Consider the following 24,633-nt stretch of genomic DNA (forward strand, 5'->3'; position numbering starts at 1 on the left):
AGGGACACAACTCTGCACATAGAACTGCTGCACCTTAAAGTGTGAGGTTACCTGTGGCCTCATGAGCGTTGGCTTCACACTCAGCAAGTTGGGGTTCACACCAGGGTGGGTCAGGGACAAGTACAATACAAGTATCAACAGGACGAATCTCCACAGAAAGTAGTAGTGCTAACATAAATGTTGTATGATTATCATATTCACTAGTTTTGTATTAGGCAACAAATATTTATTTTCCCCCCAATAAATCATGGACATAACCATGAATATTTCCACATGCTGGCCCATTGCTGTTGAACAATCTGCCACAAGAATTCTGAGAAGCAACCAGTCTCTTCAAGGGAGCCTTTGACTAGATCAGGTTGGTCATTTGAGCAGTTGTTAATTAGAAAATGCTCTACACAAATTCTTAATTTAATTAATATAATACTATTTCAGCATATGCAAATTCTCTCGTCTTCAAACTAATAATGTTCTCAAACATAGATCTGGCAAAATTAATATCATTATTATGTGTGAATATCCCCACTTCACAGATAGAAATGTATACAAATCTATACACTATACATTTTACATCATTGTGGTGTTCAGAAGGAACATACATTTTTCAACAAACTGACTTCCTTCTAATCTGACGTCAATAGCTTGTGATCGATGTAGTGGGCACATTTATCTTAGGCTACTTTCACTCATCTATAGTTATTGTAGTGATGTTCACATGAGTAGCAGAGAAAGGTGGTCACATTTGGTGTGACATCTGCGCTTGAGTTAAGCACACATTGTGTGACATCTGTTTCAGTTAAGCACACATTGTGTGATGTGTGCTTGAGTTAAGCACACATTGTGTGATGTGTGCTTGAGTTAAGCACACATTGTGTGACATCAGTGTTTGAGTTAAGCACACATTGTGTGACATCTGTTTGAGTTAAGCACACATTGAGTGACATGTTTGAATTAAGCACACATTGTGTGACAACTGTTTGAGTTAAGCACACATTGTGTGACATCTGTTTGAGTTAAGCACACATTGAGTGACACGTTTGAATTAAGCACACATTGTGTGACAACTGTTTGAGTTAAGCACACATTGTGTGACATCTGTGTTTGAGTTAAGCACACATTGTGTGACGTGTGCTTGAGTTAAGCACACGCTGTGTGACATTTGTTTGAGTTAAGCACACATTGTGTGACATTTGTGTTTGAGTTAAGCACACATTGTGTGACATCTGTTTGAGTTAAGCACACATTGTGTGACATTTGTTTGAGTTAAGCACACATTGTGTGATGTGTGCTTGAGTTAAGCACACATTGTGTGACATCTGTGTTTGAGTTAAGCACACATTGTGTGACATCTGTTTGAGTTAAGGACACATTGTGTGACATGTGTGTTTGAGTTAAGCACACATTGTGTGACATCTGTGTTTGAGTTAAGCACACATTGTGTGACATCTGTTTGAGTTAAGGACACATTGTGTGACATGTGTGTTTGAGTTAAATACAGATTGTGTTACATCTGTGTTTGAGTTAAACACACATTGTGTGACATCTGTGTTTGAGTTAAGCACACATTGTGTGACATCTGTGTTTGAGTTAAGCACACATTGTGTGACATCTGTGTTTATTCTGTCAGTTTTTTCAGTCCCAATTTGTAGAAAAAATTGAAAACTGGCTCAGAAGTACAGCCCTCCATCACTGGATGTTAACTTGTCCTCAGCACTATGTAGTAGTCTCTTGCTAGCGGACTAGCATGAATTTCGAAGGTTAGATATCGTTTTTTGAGTTAAGCACATATTGTGTGATATATATGTTTGAAGTTAGCACATATTGTCATACTGTAAATCTTAAAATTAATGGGTTTCCAACCCTAGCCAAAAAATTGACTCAATATCAATACTCCCCATCCCCAGTGGAATGATACATATCCTTACCTTAATCCAATCAAACAGCAAATAGCACTGCTTATTACCACTGACTAGAGCACTTCCATAAAAACAATAAACAGTGTTTTGCCCAAAACAACACACAGTTTATATGTTTATTCTGTTGACTGGCCTTAAGGAAGTTCAAAGACAATAATTCTTTACCTGACATTGTTATATACTTGTTACAACTGCTGCTCAATGAACCGTATTTGTGTTTATATTCAAGTGACAGTATCTGTTTGAGACAAGCACATATTGTGTGACATATGAGTTTCAGCATACATTGTGTGATATCTGTGGTTTACATAAACACATATTGTTTAACATGCATGTTTGATCAAAAGGAGTCGTCTGTATCCCCAGAAATTGTCATCTTAGGTGGAAGCTTTGATCACAGAATTGGTTTAAAATGTCTTCACATTATCACTGGAGGTCCTGCGACTTGATTCAACTGTTCCAGGTACCTACAACCAAGAAACAAACTGTAGGTATGAAATGCCATTTAAAACGTGGTCAAATGAAACAAATGTCATATTTGGGATAAAATTGTCTTTGTAAAGTACAGATTCTCATACCGTTTTGGGTTGAGTCCCGTCCGGGATTCGACCCACACTGCCAGAGTGAGGCTACTAATCACCAGTACACAAAGTGAGCGAGTTAACACACCCTGCCATCGAGGCTTCCACAAAAATGAAAGTCTGACAACTGTTTGTCTAGACCATATACTTTGTGTACCCCTCTGACAAGAGTAAATTGGCGCGGCTCCAATGGCCGAAAACTATGAACACACACTGCCATTTAGAAAGTGGTCAAATGTAACAAATGTAACAAATGTTATATTTGGGATAACACTTTCATAGTAAACCTAGTTATCTTGTAACACCTTTATAGCAATACTAAAACCTGTTCCCATATGCTGCTATATACTTTGTAAAGTGCACTCTGGCAGTGTGGGTTCGAATCCCGGACGGGACTCAACCCACAAAAAAAAAGAACAAGAATCTGTACTTTACAAAGAAAGTGTTATCCCAAATATGACATTTGTTAAACTGTAGGCAGAAGTTAATATGCACCAGAAGATGAGCATGTTGGTAAATTCAGACTTCTGGACCAAATCCACATCATAGAAAAGAGATATAACTCGGAGAGGAGTAAGTGAGTGGAACTTTCAAAGCAGGTCATCATTGCTAAGAGTTAGTCATCGCATGTTGTCCCCCCTCAGCATTCATTTTGTACAACCAATCCCCAGGTGTAACAAGGATGGGACATGGGACCTTTTCTCCCCCAACAATCCGAAATTGTTTTCAGGAATAATTTTTAGTAGATTTTTGTGTTAATATATATTTATTCAAAATAGTTCACCTGATTCTTTCATATAACTATACAGTAAACGACGGTTATAACAAACTCAAAGGTAGCACTAATTTTAGTTTTTTATATCTGTCATTCGTTATAGACATTTCGACCAGCAGACATCTTTTATCAAGTCATGTGACATCATGTTACTCGATAAATATTAAAGTGTGCACTGTACATGTACAGAATATATCCACTTCAATCACTATGTTACTATTGTTAATTGAGGCTGTAATTTGAGGATAGTCAGTGCTTAAAAGTAAATCACTTGCCTCCAGTTATTTATTGCCGCTTTGAACAGCCGCGCCTGCCGTTTTGATGGTAGATTGTGACATGTGAAGAGCTCAGCTCAGGGATTAACAGTTGGTTATACACTTAAACATTATCGTTGCCAGTACACACGGGACCACGAGGTGAGTTCGCTATATCCGTTATTTCGTTATGAGTGTGTTCGTTATATCCATCAACTTAATATGATAAAACATATGGCAAGTAATTGTTATAAACGTAGTTTACTGTAGTTAATCTGTCATGTGCATGATAATATGAAAGAATCAAGTGGTCCTTCAGATTTTTGAGTAGTATAAGAACTATTTTCAATCAAGCAGCTGAGAGTATACAACTTTTACTACATTCAGTCTTCGGACTAGTTGCTGTAGACGCAACTGGCTTTGAGTCATAAGTATGTGACTGAGTGATTTAGTGAGCTAGTGTGTAAATGAGCTAGTGTGTAAATGAGCGAGTGTGTAAATGAGCGAGTGAGTGAGTGAGCGAGTGAGTGAGTGAGTGAGTGAGTGAGTGAGTGAGTGAGTGAGTGAGTGAGTGAGTGAGTGAGTGAGTGAGTGAGTGAGTGAGTGAGTGAGTGAGTGAGTGAGTGAGTGAGTGTGTGTGTGTGTGTGTGTGTGTGTGTGTGTGTGTGTGTGTGTGAGTGAGTGAGTGAGTGAGTGAGTGTGTGTGTGTGTGTGTGTGTGTGTGTGTGTGTGTGTGTGTGTGTGTGTGTGTGAGTTGAGTTGGGTTGGTTTGGGTTGGGTTGGGTTGGGTTTAACGCCACTTTTAACATTATTTCAGTTATATCACGGCGTGTCAGCTTAATGTGGGAGGAAAGCCCGAAGTGATACAGGTCTTGGATGTTTACCACTTCGGTGAAACCCACGAGCACGGGTATTGTGTCTTTAGATCTGAACACAAACACTAGAAATGATCACACTAATATTAACAGCCGTAGAAACTAAAACTTTTTGTACACTAGTCTTTGAAATGAAAACATATAGCAAACCCCTTAAAAATGGCCAATTTCTACTAGTCCTTTTGATACCTTAACTATTGGACAGTTTGGCAAGGACTGCAGGACTAGTGCCAATTTCTAAGACTGTATTAAGATCGAAGTGTATGACAGACAGCTGACCTCGGGTTGTGCTGCTCCACTCTGCCTCGCAGGATACTCGGGCCAAGGAAGGCGCTGAGCTGAGACAGGCACTGACTGGCCGCAGTCGACGTCAGGATGTTGTCACACGACTGAGAACAGACAGACTGCAGTTAGCTCACAGAAGTCACAACTATATGTTTGTTACTGAAGGTTTTACACTATAAGGAGAAGACATATCTGAATGAAATATAACAAAATATTTTGACAGCATGAGATGTATTCAAGAACTGAAAACTATCCCTTGAATTAGTTGGTGGGTTTCTTGTTTAACACCGCACACAGCAATATTCCAGCTATATGACGGAGGTCTGTAAATAATCGAGTCTGGACCAGACAATCCAGTGATTGATATCATGGCATTGACCCATGCAATTGGGATCGATGACATTCATCAACCGAGTCAGCGAGCCTGACCACCCGACCCTGTTAGTCGCCACTTAGGACAAGCATAGTCGTCTCGGAAAGAATAGGTTGCCCCTAAGTCCAACCCCTATATTAAGGTCCACACTTCAGGCAATTATTACTCAAAGAAACAACGAAAGTGGTGTCAGAACTGTAAAAGAATTGTGCTGACAGAGCATACAATACAAAGTTAAACAAACTAAAATGTCAAATTAGGTTGAAATACATGTATTACAACATTGCTGATTCAGTTTTCACTGAATGGAGTATGATCTTACACATCCTCGATCATTCAGCGTATCAGATCTCTAGGGCTGGGACAATACATCAACTGTGCGATCAGATACACATCAGGATACCTTGCTCACAATCCGATACGTATCACGATACTTGCATGTGCTCTCATATGTGGTGAGTAAGCCATCATTCTACAGGAGGGCTAAATACCGGCACACTGATAAATTACAGTTGGCAGTGTCAAGTATGGTGCAGTGGATGAACATATTTTCACTTTCACTACTGGTTCTCATTTTCACAAGTAATTAGTGTTTGGTGTAACATTTATTCAGGAATACATTTCAGGTAAGAATCGGTACTTTTTACCTTTGTGTGCAATTGTGATACTTGTACTGAGAAGTTAAAAATCTTAATCGACTGATGCATCAGTGTATCGTCCAACTACTACGGATATTCCATTCAATAATGATATATATCCTGAAGTCTTTAATAACCATAGATTTGTTTGGACACAGCACAGAATTTCGCTAGCTCATAGCTTGAAATCAACAACCAATCAAAACACCTCTTCTGAACGCAGGTTCAGCATAGATCTGCTTTCAATATCAAGGCTTCGCTTCGCAACAAGATTTAATAATTTTTTGCTTTAAAAGATGTTATCCAAAGTACTAAGACCTAAGACTTCATACTATGATGTCGAGCACTAGTGGTTTCACTGCTTGTTTTAATCAAGAATTTCACAAAGGCCTATTTTTAACGATGTGTCATTTGAGGTGAGGTGAAATAGAGCTTAATGTCGCGTCCAACATTATTGCACTTAGTCCTCATTTTAGCCCCTTAATGCGGAGCGCCAGACAGGGTAACAACAAGTACCATCTTTAAATGTCTTTCGGTATTTGAACAGGACTCAAAACAAAGGTGAATAAGTGGAGGGTATTTATCATAAAACAATAGAGTGAGTGAGTGAGTGAGTGAGTGAGTGAGTGAGTGAGTTGGGTTTAACGTCGCTTTTAACAGTGTTCCAGTCATATCACGACGTGTCAGCTTAATGTGGGAGGAAAGCCCGAAGTGATGCAGGTCTCAGACGTTTACCACTTCAGTGAAACCCACGAGCACGGGTATGGTGCTGACAAACCTAGAAACATAATCGGAGCGAACTGGGATTCGAACCCAAAATCATAGGTTTCTTGCGTGCCCAAGGGACGCAACTCTGCACAGCGAATCGCGGCGCCTTAAACGACTGGGCCACCCGTGCCCCCTAAAACAATAAAGATATACTACACTGGACTATCAAGGATGCGTCATTTGTAACAATCTATCCAATCAAAGCAGTTCTGGTACCAAGAATGGAATTTACACATTGTACACATATCAAACACTAAAATATGCCAGGATTTGTTTCTTTGTTGTTTAACGCCACACTCAGCAATATTCCAGCTATAACTCAGAGGTCTGTAAATAATCGAGTCTGGACCAGACAATCGAGATTTTGGCAACATGAACACTGATCTACAAAATTGGGATATGACATGCATCAACGAAGTCAGTGAGTCTGACCACCCCATCGTGTTACTCGCCTCATACGACAAGCATCAGTTGCTGAAGACCAACTGTAACCCGGATCTTCACAGCGAAAATGATTCATGAAAGTGACAGCTCTTATACCAGCTCTGTCAACCTGCATTGCAGTGAATCTACGTTTGTCCATTGAAGAGTTATAACCAAGAATCTACCGGAACTTACTAAGCTGTAGAAGAGAGAGTCCATGAACTGCTCCAGGTGAGGCTTGAAGGCTCGTTTACCCAAACCTTTGGCAATATTAGGAATCTGAAACATGATGGTGGGATTGTTAAGATCAACATATTTGTGTGCTGTCCAAATATTTGTGACAATGTTCAACCATCAGTGTATTTAAAATGTATGACCTTACCAAAAGTGATCTATTTTTTTCACTTTAAATGTCTTTTTCTTTATCATACAAATGATTCTAAACTGTCCAAATACTTTGTTTTCATGAATACTATTAATAAAAAAGTTAAATTTTGTATTTCTTCTTATGGTGGTCCAGATGATGATAAGTTTCTGGGACATAAAATAATCTGGAATGTCTATCAGCTTCAATCTCGATGAAAACAAGTCTCAAATCAAAGATATTCCAAGAGGTGTGGGCTATAGCATATTAATCTAGCATGATCTTAGGACAACCTTAATATACAGATCTTAACATTAACATACTGTGACCAGCACCCAGTACTGTGACCTGCTCTCCCAACTCCTCCTGTGACCTGCTCTCCAACCCCCTACTGTGACCTGCTCTCCCACCCCCTCCTGTGACCTGCTCTCCCACCCCTTCCCGGGACCTGCTCTCCCACCCCTTCCTGTGACCTGCTCTCCCACCCCCTCCTGTGACCTGTTCTCCCACCCCCTCTCCCATCCTCTCCTGTGACCAGCACCCAGTACTGAGACTTGCTCTCCCGACCCTTCTGGTGCCCAGCACTCCCTCCTGTGACCAGCACCTCCTCCTGTGACCAGCACCCCCTCCTGTGACCAGCACCCTGTGACCAGCACCCCCTCCTGTGACCAGCACCCAGTACTGACACTTGCTCTCCCGACCCTTCCGGTGCCCAGCACCCCCTCCTGTGACCAGCACCCTCTCCTGTGACCAGCACCCCCTCCTGTGACCAACACCCTGTGACCAGCACCCCCTCCTGTGACCAGCACCCTCTCCTGTGACCAGCACCCCCTCCTGTGACCAACACCCTGTGACCAGCACCCTCTCCTGTGACCAGCACCTCCTGCTGTGACCAGCACCCAGTACTATGACTTGCCTGTTTACAAACTGTCTCTAGGAAGGCCACATGCTGAGTGTAGTGATGTCTGTCGGCCGTCTGTGACATCACAGGAAGTAGTTCCGCCAGCTTCTGGTGATGAGGCTGCTGGGGAGATAACTCCGCCAACAGATGGACACATCTGGAGGAAGAACAAGTAATGAGTGAGTTCGGGTTTGAAGCTGCTTCTACAAGTATTTCTTGCATATCATGGGATTATGGGGGATGGATCGGATGCATGAAGCAGACATTCTTCACAACCCGTGTCGGTGTAGTTTACATTAGCAGCAATAGTCCAGATATAGCATGGTGGCCTATCAATAATGGATCACATCAGCAGCAATAGTCCAGATATAGCATGGTGGCCTATCAACAATGGATCACATCAGCAGCAATAGTCCAGATATAGCACGGTGGCCTATCAACAATGGATCACATCAGCAGCGATAGTCCAGATATAGCACGGTGGCCTATCAACAATGGATCACAACAGGAGCAATAGTCCAGATATAGCATGGTGGCCTATCAACAATGGATCACATCAGCAGCAATAGTCCAGATATAGCATGGTGGCCTATCAACAATGGATCACATCAGCAGCAATAGTCCAGATATAGCACGGTGGCCTATCAACAATGGATCACATCAGCAGCGATAGTCCAGATATAGCATGGTGGCCTATCAACAATGGATCACTTAAACCAGTGGGTTATAGCATGAGCAAACTTGCCTGCCATCAGGACACACAACAGCCACATTCACCCTCTCATCGCCATGTTAGTTAGCTCTAACAACAAACTGCCCCTGAAGATCCGGGGCAGAATAGGTCTTCAGCAGCCCTGAAAAAGGCGACTATGCTTGTTATGAGAGGCGACTGATGGGATTGGCTGATCAGGCTCACTGACAAGGTTGATGTCATCGCATCTCAATTAGGTTGATCGATGCTCATGATATCAACCACTGGATTATCTGGTCCAGACTAGATTATTTACAAGCCGCCGTCTCATAGCTTGAATATTGCTGAGTGCAGCACAACAAACAAACAAACTAACAGGGTACTGGCATGCTCCCCACTGGCATGCTCCCCACATGCCAGCACTCGGGTCCTCTTGGCCTATTTTGCTATAATACTTGGGGAAGTAGTATTGGAGTATTGTTATGGCATGGGTATTCATGAATATTCACTGTAAACCTTTTAAAGCTATATCCCGCCGCATGTATATCACATAACAAGCTGGCTACTTTCAAAGACAGGTTATTCTGTGATTAACAGAAATAAGGTACCGTATTCAACGTAATAAATTTTAGAATATAATTTTGGTGAAAGGGTTAAAAGATCGTAAATTTCGTGGTTTAGGCTGTCAGCCTCAAATGATACAAAAGAAAAGTCTGTGAGTATTATACATGACAGATATATTTTTCCAGAATTTAATTGCCTGTAATTAAGGGTGCGTATGACATAGGAGTGCATATGATACATGAATAAATGTGTTTTGTGTATGTTGATCATTTGGAAGGGTGCTAATTGGGATTGTTCACTAGCCAATATATTAGCAAATATTGCTGTCGGCACTTATTACGTCGATTACGGTATTCACTTTGATTTGAAGGAATCGGAAACAATTTGAACCGCCAACATGTGCATAGCATATGCATAAAACTAGTTCAATTTGGATTCCTCCCTTTGCTGGCCGTGATACTGTTGGGCTGACATGAGCCAAGTGATCATGGCAGCTGGGAAAGCTAAGGGAGACAACTCTGTACAGTAGTTGCAACAACTTAGATGAATAGGACAACTTTGGGATGAGTGAGTGAGTGAGTGAGTGAGTGAGTGAGTGAGTGAGTGAGTTTCACTCTGCTTTTAGCAATATTCGGCAAATTCCTGTAATTACCCATCAGCCATTTCCCAAGGTTCTGGAGGTTTCCGGAACTTGTGGTCCATACAACCTCCCCCTCGGGAGCCCCGACCCATCTTTGGCGCCAGAGAGCCACAGGAATACATCTGGAAACCAAACCATAGAATTAGGACATGAACCTACTGTGTTTATATATTTGGGGCTGTGTGACAGGCTCAAGTATCTATAAATATGCACATAACTTATAATTAAGATTTATTAGTTAGTTGTAAGGTTGTATGACCTTGTTACCATTTGAACTAATTAGCTGATTACGATATTTACATTAGGCTATAAAAATAATAGTCTTGGTTTCAAACACCACCCGCATCATCATAAAGTCTGCCGCACGGTTTGCTTTTATTTCCATTTTAAAAAAAACAACATAAAAAAAATTCCTTATACTTAGGTAATAACAACGTAATCCAATATAACATGCAGTTACTTCCCTTTACATGCGCACTGCTTTACTGCCCATCTCGTGTTATGGTCATGATAATAGGGTAGAGAATGCTATAGTTCTGTAAACATTTGGTGTTCTGTATTCTGCGTTCAGTGTTATTTCTTTTTCTTGGGTTGTTGGTGCTATTGTCTTATCATGTTGTGGGGCAAGTTTGTTGGCCCTGTTAGCCCCTACCCGCCTCCTGTCTGCCTACAATTTGCACTGCCACAGTTGTCTAACTGTAGGTTAGATACATTATTCTAATTTGGAGCTGAGTGACGACAAGTTGGCATCGTACGACATGAGAGTCTGCGAGGTTTTAGTGACTGATGATTGTGTCGCACTGCCAGTGGTTAATGGTCACTTCCTTGTGTGTTCCGTTGTTCTGATAATAAATACTTCCTGACAGTTGTTCATAAATTCAGTTTGTAAAGCTCAATTTTCATGTCCTTTTAAATGATTTGTAATTATTTATTAAGCATTCTACCTTCAAACTGAAGAATGCTTGATTCTGACAGGTCAAAATAAGATGCCTAATTCCATTTCATACCTCAAAATTAACATGTCTTTCAAAACACAAACCCTGCATATGAAAAAATTGATCTATCAATAGTCAATGCATCGATGCACATAACAATGGCTGCTGATTTCCCATTAGAATTGAATACGTTCAAGTTTACAATAGTATGTTCATGTCTTCAACAGTGCTCTTGAACCATATGAATAATCACCATTACTAGTATGGATGAATAAAATAAAAAAGGTACATGCATTTCTTTATGAATTCTGGCCATTACTTATCTAGGTATACAAGATATGAGACAAACCTGTTGATCAGTGTGTAGTTCCATGTCGTTGTCACGGAGATGCTTGACCACCCCGTAGGTTGCCGGCCCCTTGTCGAGTCCACCGTACTTCTCCACACATGCAGCCTGGTGCTCCACCCCTTCCAGCCCCGCCCTCAGCTTGGGGAGGATCACACTCAAAGACTCCTCACCTACACAGCGGAGTTGGAGAAGTTGCAATGATGACCTTAGATTTTACTGGTTGCAATGGTGACCTTACATTCTTCTGGTTGCAATGGTGTCCTTACATTCAACTGGTTGCATTGGTGTCCTTACATTCTACTGGTTGCACATTTCTGGTGTCCCCCGCCGTGATATTGCTGGAATATTGCTAAAAGCGGCGTAAAACCATACTCACTCACTCACTCTACTAGTTGCAATGATGTCCTTACATTCTACTGGTTGCAATGGTGACCTTACATTCTACTGGTTGCAATGGTGACCTTACATTCTACTGGTTGCAATGGTGACCTTACATTCTACTGGTTGCAATGGTGACCTTACATTCTTCTGGTTGCAATGGTGTCCTTACATTCTACTGGTTGCAATGATGACCTTACATTCTACTGGTTGCAATGATGACCTTACATTCTACTGGTTGCAATGATGACCTTACATTCTACTGGTTGCAATGATGACCTTACATTCTACTGGTTGCAATGACCTTACATTCTACTGTTGCAATGTACGTACATTCTACTGGTTGCAATGATGACCTTAAATTCAACTTGTAGCAATGACTTGTTTACATTCTACGGGTTGAGGACAGTGTGGATTAGGCTATACAAGGAAATCAATAATTCAGCAGCGATATCATGTCAGCCTAGCAAAACTGATGTCCTTGAACATTGTAGAACATGTTGGCTAGTTCTCACCGTACGCCTGAACCACGTGAGCCAGTGCAAGGGCAGCACCCTGCCTCACAGAGGGGATGTTGTCCTCCAGGTTGCTGAAGAACAATGGGTACAGCTCTGGCATGGTCCCTCTGAAACAAACAACTCATTCTCATGTCCCGGACAATCTCTACACACAAACTAAGAAATGTTCGTAGATAAATCAAAGCAAAAAACAACCAAAAATCTTCAATTCTTAAAGTCAAGTCTGGACACCTTGGCAATGAGAAAGAGAATGGCTTGGGAAGGTATAGCAAGTGGTCAAGAAAGCTGAGGTCAGGCCGCATGGGACTGATTGGTGCGTGACCCAGATGGACAAGCGGTGACCATGGTGATCAATAGGGATGTGTTGGGGGAGGTGTTTTTTTAAGTTGGAAACTTTGTTCTGAGACGTTTCCACACCAGGATCAATGAAGGAAGAGAGATGCATTATGTATTTTGTGAGATAGGATGAGTTCAAAATTTTTACTGCACACATGACAAGAGTTAGGAGACCCATGTTGCTTAGATACAGACAAGTCACGTTAATCCGACATGGTTGGTTGGATATGATTATGTCGGATTAACGAGTATGTCGGATAAATGAAATTAAGTATCAACATTCGTGATTGAAAATAGGACAACTACAGGATAGATAACGATACAAACACTAATTGTTCATCAATGGTTTATTGTCCAGCACGTTTATCTCTACAGCCCTTGTTATGTGCAGCTACTAGTCGACCCGTCCCGCATCAAAACACAGACTGTGTACTCACAGGCAGATGACCATGGAGTACGCTGATCACTGTGTCAGATTAACAAGACTGATTAAAGAGTAATATCGGTAATTCTTTGCAAATTAGGTGTGTCGGATTCGGGTGCCAGGCTGATTAAATCGGTTTCCATCATTAGTGTTGGATAAAGCCGATTGTCGGATTAACGAGACTTGACTGTATTTAGGTTAACATGTTTCATTCTCATGTGTCATGCCCATTGTCAATACTTAAAGGTTGATACTATTCCCCATCAACAAGAAATACACATGCACCCTATCTCACCTGGACTCCTCGGGAAAACACTTGACGAAGTTCCCACAGGCAACACAAGCAGCTGAAACATACCAGTCAGATGCCATGTACAGAATGGTGGTGTGGGTTGTGGTCATGGTATTGTAATATTGTAGTCTCAATGTTGCAATTTTCAGGAATGGGGCAATCAGATGACCTCCATCCACTATTTATTACTATGCGACGTTGCCTGGGACTACCCACCATCTCGGACCGGCCAGCTGTCATCGTTGAAGCACACCACCAGGGCAGCCAGGAGCTGGGGAATGTTGGGGCTCACCAACGTCTTCTCCACCTGCCACACAAACACAAGCTCTTGTCAGCCATGTCTCTCCCTGCCTTCACCCATGTCTCTCCCTGCCTTCACCCATACCTCTCCCTGCCTTCACCCATATCTCTCCCTGCCTTCACCCATGTCTCTCCCTGCCTTCACCCATACCTCTCCCTGCCTTCACCCATATCTCTCCCTGCCTTCACCCATGTCTCTCCCTGCCTTCACCCATATCTCTCCCTGCCTTCACCCATACCTCTCCCTGTCTTCACCCATGTCTCTCCCTGCCTTCACCCATACCTCTCCCTGCCTTCACCCATATCTCTCCCTGCCTTCACCCATGTCTCTCCCTGCCTTCACCCATACCTCTCCCTGCCTTCACCCATGTCTCTCCCTGCCTTCACCCATGTCTCTCCCTGCCTTCACCCATACCTCTCCCTGCCTTCACCCATATCTCTCCCTGCCTTCACCCATGTCTCTCCCTGCCTTCACCCATACCTCTCCCTGCCTTCACCCATGTCTCTCCCTGCCTTCACCCATACCTCTCCCTGCCTTCACCCATGTCTCTCCCTGCCTTCACCCATACCTCTCCCTGCCTTCACCCATATCTCTCCCTGCCTTCACCCATGTCTCTCCCTGCCTTCACCCATATCTCTCCCTGCCTTCACCCATGTCTCTCCCTGTCTTCACCCATGTCTCTCCCTGCCTTCACCCATACCTCTCCCTGCCTTCACCCATACCGCTCCCTGCCTTCACCCATACCTCTCCCTGCCTTCACCCATATCTCTCCCTGCCTTCACCCATGTCTCTCCCTGTCTTCACCCATGTCTCTCCCTGCCTTCACCCATACCTCTCCCTGCCTTCACCCATACCGCTCCCTGCCTTCACCCATACCTCTCCCTGCCTTCACCCATACCTCTCCCTGCCTTCACCCATACCTCTCCCTGCCTTCACCCATGTCTCTCCCTGCCTTCAACCATCTCTCCCTGTCTTCACCCGTGTCTCTCCCTGCCTTCACCCATGTCTCTCCCTGCCTTCACCCATGTCTCTCCCTGCCTTCACCCATGTCTCTCCCTACCTTCACCCATACCTCTCCCTGCCTTCACCCATACCGCTCCCTGCCTTCACCCATACCGCTCCCTGCCTTCACCCATATCTCTCCCTGCCTTCACCCATGTCTCTCCCTGCCTTCACCCATGTCTCTCCCTGCCTTCACCCATACCTCTCCCTGCCTTCACCCATGTCTCTCCCTGCCTTCACCCATACCTCTCCCTGCCTTCACCCATGTCTCTCCCTGCCTTTTACGGCCTTCATCCAAATCTCTTTCTGCCTCCACCACTTTATCTAACTACAAGGTCTGAGTCTGATTTTTGGTGCAGTTAGGATCACATAAATATATCTAACCTTTGAGCCGAGTTCTGCGATGCAAGCACATGCAGCCTCCCGCACTGCATGGTTGTCAGCCTCAGTCTGGGCGATGTAGAACTCCACCTGGTGGCACAATACGACAATATACATCACTCGTCAGTGAAGACATCTCCATGACTATATCACTGATTGTGATCTTGCTGCCGTCATGCTTTTAAACTATAATAATACAAGTGCAGTATGTTTTACTCATAAACGAATAAACAAAAAGGAGCGAGTGAGTTTTGTTTTAAGCCGCTTTTAACAATATTCCAGCAGTATCACAGCGGGGAACACCAGAAATGGGCTCCACACATTGTACCCATGGCAGGAATCAAACCCAGGTCTTCAGCGTGATGAGCAAATGCTACCCGACTGCCCTAAACAAAAAGGAAGAAGACTGAGGGTAGTACAGAAGTCCATACCACATTCTTGATGTATTTCTCCACCAGTGACTTGCCCACTCCGTGTGTGATAAGCTTCCATGTCTCCTGCGAGTATATCCGGACGCCCTCGGCCACGTAGTACCGGTTGAGACACATGCGGGGCAGCAGGCAGGAGTAGTACTTCTCCCGTGCCTCCTCGGCAGACAGGTTCATGAGGAACTTCCGTGTGGCCACAGAACTAGCCAGTCTCACCTGTAGAGGAGTAAGGGACATGCTGTCAACTCCCGTAAAGTGGCACATCAAGGTGTACCTTCCAACTGAATTTAGTAATATACTCAGCGACAAGAGAAATTCAGATACCATACATGTTGGTTAATGTATGAAGAATTACATATATAAAAGAGATATTAGATTGGTTCGATGCACAAATGAACATACTGGTATGCTGCATGAACCTACGTTCATGAACACATCACATGTGATGTCTTAGATCCATGACTCAAGATGCACCATTTGTCTCGTGCAGGATTAGTGTTTTCAGTTTGGAAATCATGTGATAAGAATAAAGATTCAGTGAGTGAGTGAGTTTGGTTTAACGCCACTTTTAACAGTATTCTAGTTATATCATGTCAGCTAAATGTGGGAGGAAAGCCCAAAGTGATGCAGGTCTCAGACGTTTACCACTTGGGTGAAACCCACGAGCACGGGTATAGTGCTGACAAACCTAGAAATATAATCGGGCGAATCGGGATTCCAACCCACAATCATAGGTTTCTGGTTTCATAGGGATGCAACTCTGCACAGCAAATCGCAGCGCCTTAGACGACTGGGCCACCCGTGCCCCCAATTTCTTTTGGCGGTGAGTATATATTCTACATTGAACTTTCAACTTCTCCCTAAATGCTTGATATGCCTGATGTAACCATAGTTATAGTTATAATGTCTCCAGCACATTCAGATGAAGGATACGAGTTACTTGATCAAGTTGATGATACATTCACAAGATCTAGATAACTACCTGGCTCCAGTTATCAGCAAGGCCCTTCCCCAAGTACTCTGAAAACTGATCACCATGGCGATAGATGGCATTATCTTCTACCTGTCCTTCATCCTCTTTGGTTTCTGAAATAAGTCATTCATGACATCACACACAAAGAGAAACCGAAGTTATTTCTGTGTAAATCTGAAGCAGTTCTTCTCATAGAATATGAAAAAGTATAGCTATATCAGTGAAATATGACAGATGTTTCTTCAGTTTTAGAAACAAAAGATCTTGATAACTTATAACTCCGAGTGAGTGAGTGAGTGAGTAAGTGAGTGAGTGAGTGAGCTGTGTTTAAAGCCGCTTTGAACAGTATTCCAGTTATATCACAGAATGTCAGCTTAACATGCTCAATGTGGGAGGAAAGTCTGAAGCGATGCAGGTCTTAGACATTTACAACTTTGATGAAACCCACAAATACGAGTATGGTAGTGACAAACCCAGAAATGGATCCGAACCCCCGATCAAAGGTTTCTGCAGTGCCCAAGGGACACAACTCTGCACAGCGAATTGTTGACCCCGTGCTAAGAGCGATGAACAACAGCTGACATGACCCAGTGGGGGTCTGAATCTTTGAGTTGATTCCTATTTACTGCTTCTTACCTTTGGGACCGGAGTCCACAAGAGATGAGCACACGTAGTAGCCAGTCTCGCGCACGAAGCGGTTGGTGTGTACGAGTGCAGCAAAGATGAGGTCGAGCAGTTCCTGGTCCACAAAGGAGTTGAAGCTCGGGCCACAGCCTTCTATAGCGGCTTGCAGACATCTGGGGAACAATTACACATGTGTGAAATACTGGATATCATGACATTACTGCATCACCAACATGCGAGTGACAACCCCTATTCAAAACTTTGTCATGAAATTAATGTAGGCATGGTAAGTGACAATGAATTTGAAATAAATGAATACAATTGGATCCTGGCCTGTACATTATGCAGAGCTCAGTCAGATATGTTTCAGCATGACAGCAATAGCAATAGCCCAATGTATTTGAAAAAAATTAGTAAAATCTAAATATTTTTTACATTTGTATACTGCTGTCTTTTGACAGAGAGACGAACTGTGTGAGATCCAGCTGCTGAAGAAAGTTGTCACAACCAGTACAGGAAGCAGCGCCCTCTCACAGTCGGCACGTGACCCGGAACTCATGACGTCACATCAAAATAAATAACTGCTTTAAACATAACATCTGAAACTTCGTCAAGGTCCAATGAATCCGAACCGCATACAAGTGATGACCAGAACATCTACGACCATTCCTGTCTTCAGGAGACAAGAGTTGATACAAAAACGAAACACCCGAACAGGTAACCGAAATAGAATGAGGCGGGTAGCCCAAAACTAGAACTAAGCGAAACGGAGTAGAGCCCTCTAACCTGAGGTGATAAACACCAGAGAGTTCGACGGGCCCCGCTCGGGGTATCGAAGAATCAGCGGCATCGGCGGCAATATCTAAGACCATTCCCAAGAGCGAATGCGAAACACAGGAGAGCACCTGTGAGGTCAACGGGCACCGCTCAGGGTATCGGAGAATTAGCGGCATTGACGTTGGCGTTGGAGCTGGTGTCAACATCAACATCTACTACCATTCCTGTCGTCAGGAAACGAGAGTTGATGCAAAAAGTAAAACCCGGATAGGTGACGGGTATCCAAAAACTAAAACTGACCTAAGAGCGAATGCGGAACGCAAGAGAGACGTCTTGTGTGGGCTGATAAACACCAGAGAGGTCGACGGGCCCTACTCAGGGTATCGGAAAATCAGTGGCGTCGGTGACCTGTTGGGCTACAAGCAGGGACCAAGACTGTGAACGCCGGCAACATCTTCAAAGGCTACATCACGGAGGTAGTGGTTGGCGAAGGTGGTGTCCGAATGCCAAGAACAGGCTTCCATGAGTGACTGGTTGGAACAGTTGTACTGTGAAGAGCCATGGTAAATGTGATCGCCCAGATCTCGTGTGGGTTGATAGCCTTGGGTGGGAGGGTCCAATCCGGCGCCTTCATGAGCTTTGAGGATGACTGCCCGGTGCCACAGGGAAATGTATTCCGACTGTGATGCAGGGGAGACTGGCAGAAAAAAGGTGATGTCCCGGATAAACGCTTTTATCTTGAGGTTGTTGCTGTGCCAATGGTGTTGATCTCTGGATAACAGTCGGTCACAACGTGGGCTGGTGTGCGCAGTCACAGAACACTAGCCACAGACACGGTGGAAGTGGCAGTGGAAGAGCGGTATATGAGGTCGTCTACAAGACTGCAAAGTTGAAAAGTCAGCAACAGGGGTCTCCGATCGTGTACCGTCGGGATGATACGTGGAGAGGTGTGCTCGCCTGCGAACCAAACCCCATGTAGACGAAATAACCAGCTTCACAATCGACCGCCGAGGCATCGACGTAACCGGTCGAGGCAATGTGTCCATAAGAGAATGAGGAAATCTGTAAAACTGTGGTTCGGGTAGATCGCACCGTACTGCACAAAGTAATGTGATCGTTTCCATCCCCTGAGCGTCGTATAAGCGCTCCTGTTCTTATATCGAGGTGACGATGAAGGATGACATACTAGGCAAGTAGTCAACAGGGGTCAATGGAACGGTTTTGGGACGAAGCATAAAATCAACGCTGTGTCTGGTAGCCAAGGCTGAAGATATGAAGGAACGCTGGCACTAGGGCAGGGTAGATGAACGTTGACGTCGGCGATGTCGACGAAGAAGAGAGTGGATGTTGTCGTTGAATGGCGGGGCCGGTGCAGAGCGATATGATACACCGTGATATGCGAGACCAGTCAACCATGATCCCGAGAAGTGGGTACCCGGTACCCTATGACAATGGGTTCAAACAGGCTTAATGAGCCTGAACAGTGAAGATCTGCCAGTTCTGATACAGACGCTCTCCACAAGAAGCTCGGTTTTGATGGAAACCCGCAGGTCATCTTTCCGAAAGCATGGCGCTTTAAACGACGGGGTTAAGGAGAACGTCGCCAGTGGGCAAGTTGAATCAGACCAAATGTCTATTGTTTGAAAAGATTCCTCCCAGGAAGTTGAACAATAGTCGTGATCCCGAAGACCTACGGGAGGGCAGCGACAGGAGTGGTGACAATCGAAAGATAATTGTTTCGCCTTGCTTCGCTGTGTGACGATCTATGATATGTCAGTAATAGATGCAGATGTGCCGGAGAGCTTGAGGCACCGGTGTTGCTTCTCGGGAGCGCCGGTGGTGTTGGTAGCGCCAGAGGCGCTGTTAAGCTCGGCTGAGCGCGGCTGCTGTCAACGTAGATGGCTGAGGAGACGGAAGACCTGTCCCGTTACGGGCATCACCGGAAGGGGCGATGTTGTCGATAAAGGTGACGGCAAGAGTGTAGAAAGACCACAGTCTCCGAGTTGTAAGCCATATCAGGGGGTCGACGGGAACGTTATGTTAGGTGTGTCTTGATACTCGTATCGAGCTGAAGGAGCACAGCGACGAAGGACTGCAACATTGGCACTGCGTTGTGAAAGTACAGGGCTTCGTACAATCCCGGCAGAAGAGACGGCCCCGACCAGATTTGTTCCAGCGGCAACAAGTGCAGCGATGCAGAAAATAGGGAATTTAAGCAAAACGTTACCATGTGGCAAAACCACAAAGTACGGGAGGCATAATGTAACTCAAAAACATTGTATCTCGTGGAAATTTATGAGAGCAAAAAGGTAGCGAAATGGCATAGCTTTAAGCAAAAACATAACCATGTGGCAAAACCACAAAGTATGGAAAGCATAATGTAACTAAAAAACTTTGCATTTTATTGAAGTTTATGAGAGGAAACAATTACGCTGAAAGGTAGCGAAAAGGCAAGGCTTAAGGCACGCCAAAAACAAAATACATAAATTTAATGTGTTACCCAAGCCAAAGAAAGAATTCAAAACGCAGAACACGAAATTACGTGGCCACGTGGTGAATGGCAAAAATGGCGGGAACAACATTGAGCCCGTAAATTACTGTGACTTGAGCCACAAACAAGCGATAAACAAATTACGAATGGGAAAACCCTAAGTAACAGCCCATAACAGGTAACAATGTAACAGCATACGATGAATGTAGAAACATGCAAAATATAGAAACAATAAGCTTTAATTTCCACAAGGGATACAAAGTACCTAAGTCCATGGAGGTGACAAAGCACCTATGTGTTTTGATGTCATGTCATGACTTCCAGATCACGTGCCGACTGTGAGAGGGCACTGCTTCCTGTACTGGTTGGGACAACTTTCTTCAGCAGCTGAATCTCACACAGTTCGTCTCTCTGTCAAAAGACAGCAGTAAATGCAATACGGAGTAATGCAGGATAAGTTAAAAAATCAATGTAATTACATGATTGATGCCAAGTGCCTAATTGTGTATTGTGGCTGACCTTTCTGTGGGGCCTTCTTCAACAAGAAGAAGCTGGCATGGAACTCTATATACTTCCAATGTGTTTCATACTTTCAAGTTACAAAATGCCACTAAAACTTCCAAAGTTTAACATATTTAATAACAACCCAACCCCTTAAATCTTCATCTGCTTGATAAATTTAACAATTCAGTTCCAGTCAAGACCTGTACAATTTCCTATCCATGTTTAAATATCAACAAGCATATAACATTTCAACCACTAAATCCAACAGATTTAACAGGGATTTGTTTCTTTATTTGTTGTTTAATGTCACATTCAGCAATATCCTAGCTTTATGATGGCGGGATGTTAATACTCCTGTCTGGACCAGATAATCCAATGACTGATATTATAAGCAACAATCCACGCCTTCAGGATTCAATGAAACACAATCACCAAAGTCCCCAGGACTGACCACCTAATCCACTGAGTTGCTCCGTATGATGGCATGATAGTTTGTGGGGCCAATCATAATCCAGAATCCCCACCAGGGGGTTAATGAAGGATGGAAGATGGAGAGCACTGCAGTTAAGCTCCAATTTTGTTTGTTCAAGTGTGCCAAAGTCAACACACTGAAGTTGATCACTGAACCATGAAAGCATCTTTGTGGACATGACCTAAAGTCTTACTTCATCCACGTCTCCAGGGACTTCCAGCCTGCAGTGTCATGGAAGATCTGCTCAGCACTGTTTCTCTGTGGAACAAGACAAAGGGTTGAAAAAGTAGAACGACAGCTACGGGTTTTGATTATAGCCACACAATCTAGGCCATCTATAAGTATAAGCCATTCCAGAATGTTCTTATCAGTTTTAAAACTTTAAATCGAGAATATGTGAAAATATGTTTCGAAGCATAGTCGCCAGTTTGAAACTAGTGTCGTAAAGCTCGAGAAAGCTGGCTTCTGATTGGCCAATGTCGATTTCTTGTCAGTCATTTCATTTGTTGGTCAAATATCGCAAAAGGTCGTTCTGATGTGACCCGTAATGGGATGTCCTCAGATCTTTGTTTAGCGGCAGCGAAGACTACGATCTGATTTTAATGAGATTGCCTGAACAAGTTCTTAGTTTTTGATTGATATGAGCGATCAAGTAACATAGTCAACATATTTCTGGATTTCACCTGAAGTGGCTCCAACAGACTCTGGGACTAATCATCCTGATAAGTTCAACAGTGAGGAAATATACATTACCGCAATACATAGGAATGCCATCCCTTTTATATTATTACTTATTATAGGACACACTTTTCCATCCCAGTTCTTTAACAGCATACATAAAACCTTTTAACAATGTTATATAATTGTTTTAACATTTATTAAAACTGTGACAATGTATTACTGATGACTGCTTTGAAATAGAACCCAGTGAATAACCCTTATTCCAAAATTCAGGAATACAGCATGATAAATGGAATGAAGTCTCATTTATCCCCACCCTTTTCGTCCGCAAAACTTACTTCCAGAAGGGACATTACTCTGTAACAATGACTCCTGAATACAGACATTTCCTAATCTAGATTTCACTGGCAGCAGGGCCGTCCTGTTTAAGAAGGTTTCACTGTAGTTTGATATCTCACCCTTCGCTGCTGCCCTGCTGGGAGTGGCGATACGGGCGGGGATGGGGGCGGGGATGGGGGTATGGATCCTGGTACAAGCTTCTCCATCAACCTCTCCTGTTGACATCTATCATCTCCAGTTTCTCCATCTAGTGGCTGCCTTTCCAGGTTCTCACGTATCCCAGTCAAGACTTTCTCTCGGGCCTGCTTGTAAATGTCTGCACCTGCTGTTCTACATAACGAGCCAATCACTTCACCTACACAAAAAAATGGCAAGCATAAATGAGCATGTCAATGAATACTTACACAAAGACGTGCAGAGTTCATTCTAGAGCGCAGTCTTTGTTGCAGTATCTGACACCAAAAACAGCCGGTTTGATTGGCTCGTCATTGATTAACAATCTTATGAATGGCTTACGTCAACATGGGGAAACATTTCTATCCACATGTCACAAAATCAACAACACAATGGTCCTGTCAAGCATCTTAAGATGAAAAGTTCTGAGTTTTTTATGGAAACAATGCATGGCAAAAGGTGGCAACTATTGCGATGGGACAGTTGAAGGTAGACACACTCCTATTCAATCATTCATTCATGATTAAGTGAGTGAGTGAGTATGGTTTTACGCTGGTTTTAGCAATATTCCAGCAATATCACGGCGGGGGACACCAGAAATGGGCTTCACACATTGTACCCATGTCGGGAATCAAACCCGGGTCTTCGGCGTGACGAACAAGCGCTGTAACCACTAGGCTACCCGACCACCCCCTTATTCACGAGTTTGGTGATCACAAAACCAAATAGCAAGTTACAGAGCGAGCCAATTACAGCCTTATCATAATTTGGCTAGTTCATATGCTAATCACTGCATAATGTTAGTGAATTGTTCTAAACATGAAAACGCAAACAATTTTGGTTATGACTTAACATGTTAACCGTGTTATTGTCAATGTGAAATATTTGATTGAATACTTTATTATGTCCTGTTGACATTGGACATATCATGATAAGGAGGAATCTACAGTAGGTAATGAAAAAAGCAGGTTTTAGGCCTGTATCTTGATAGGATTGAGATTTGTTTTAATGCAGGCCTCAAAGTTTAATTTTTTACCAAGTAGCCATATAGCTACAAGTATTTTCTTCCAGGCAGCCAGTGGTAAAATCCAGAAATCAAGCCAATATTGTAGGTAGCCAAAAGCATTTGAAATTATCTTTATAATATAACTATTATAATATGTACAAGTTACAGCACTAGTCTAGAAATTGTATATTAGTGGAAACTGTACTTGATTATTGTTATTTGTGACCATGGTGACTCACAGGATGATGCAATTTATGTTACTAGATTATATAGGTATATCCTTGCTTATCCAATGAGCATTGTCAACTAAATTAAACTACTAATTACATTAATATGTATTAGCAGACAGGTTTTCCAAAATCAGCTGTTATTTATTTTTATGTCTACAGACGTTTAGCAATAGACTGATAGAATTTAGTTGCCACAAGATATTTTCTAGGTAGTCATTTGGCTACCTCTGAATTTTAGACAGTAAACAAACTGAAATTTTGGTCGCTTTGGCCACCGTTTTAGTCGCAACTTTGAGACCTGTGATGCGTGAATTTATATTTCAAGTAAATTTGTATTTCATTTGTAACACATCAGTTCAACAATAAGACTTACTAACTGTCAAAAACCCATCACTATCATCATTGATAATCATGATAAGTTTCGATTAAAATGATGTCAAATTGATCTGATTAATAGTCCAAGGTACAAACTGATAACATGCTTACCTGCCCATCTTTTACCTAAGCTAAAATAACAATCATAAATAATGTTTTATTACCTGCTGATATTCTAACACGATACTCCTTGTCGTCCAAGAGAATGAGGGACTTCTGAAGAACTCTATTCCCATATTCTGTTGAAAAGTGTTGACTGTCCATGATCGTCTTTGCGGCCATAAGGGACCCATGCTTCTTTTCCCACGTACTGTCACCATCTGACATCAAATCAACAAGCTTGTTTTCAAATTCCCTGACATCATCAACATTTTGTTTTTTAAGAAATTCTTGCAGCTGTTGTAAGCCTTTGTCCCGATCAAGTTTGGCTGTACTGCACAGTAATTTCAACATATCTTCCGCCATATTTAAACATAGGGTGACTCTGTATTTGTAAAACTGAAATATGGATTTGATTCCAAAGTACTATTCAGAGTATACATCTTAAAACATATTACTACATAGTACAAAGAGTGTAAAATATTAATATGATATA

At 42.9% G+C, this 24,633-nt stretch overlaps 1 protein-coding gene across 1 annotated transcript; it reads right to left on the reverse strand.

Annotated features, from left to right (window-relative positions):
• Nucleotides 1–864: 864 nt before the first annotated feature.
• LOC139444361 (uncharacterized) lies at nucleotides 865–24,505 on the reverse strand. The gene is made up of 16 exons (XM_071225311.1): nucleotides 24,203–24,505; nucleotides 22,373–22,608; nucleotides 21,427–21,491; nucleotides 17,002–17,162; nucleotides 16,375–16,478; nucleotides 15,396–15,608; nucleotides 14,968–15,054; nucleotides 13,497–13,587; nucleotides 13,284–13,335; nucleotides 12,226–12,335; nucleotides 11,333–11,502; nucleotides 10,061–10,170; nucleotides 8,169–8,310; nucleotides 7,084–7,167; nucleotides 4,681–4,790; nucleotides 865–2,383 (listed from the first exon to the last, which is right to left on the reverse strand). The coding sequence occupies exons 1-16, from the start codon at nucleotides 24,501–24,503 to the stop codon at nucleotides 2,335–2,337; spliced, it is 2,085 nt and encodes a 694-aa protein (XP_071081412.1). The 5' UTR covers nucleotides 24,504–24,505; the 3' UTR covers nucleotides 865–2,334.
• Between the last annotated feature and the right edge of the window lie 128 nt (nucleotides 24,506–24,633).

This window comes from Haliotis cracherodii, unplaced genomic scaffold, assembly GCF_022045235.1.
Source record: "Haliotis cracherodii isolate W230 unplaced genomic scaffold, xgHalCrac1.p SCAF_5, whole genome shotgun sequence".
NCBI lineage: Eukaryota > Metazoa > Mollusca > Gastropoda > Lepetellida > Haliotidae > Haliotis > Haliotis cracherodii.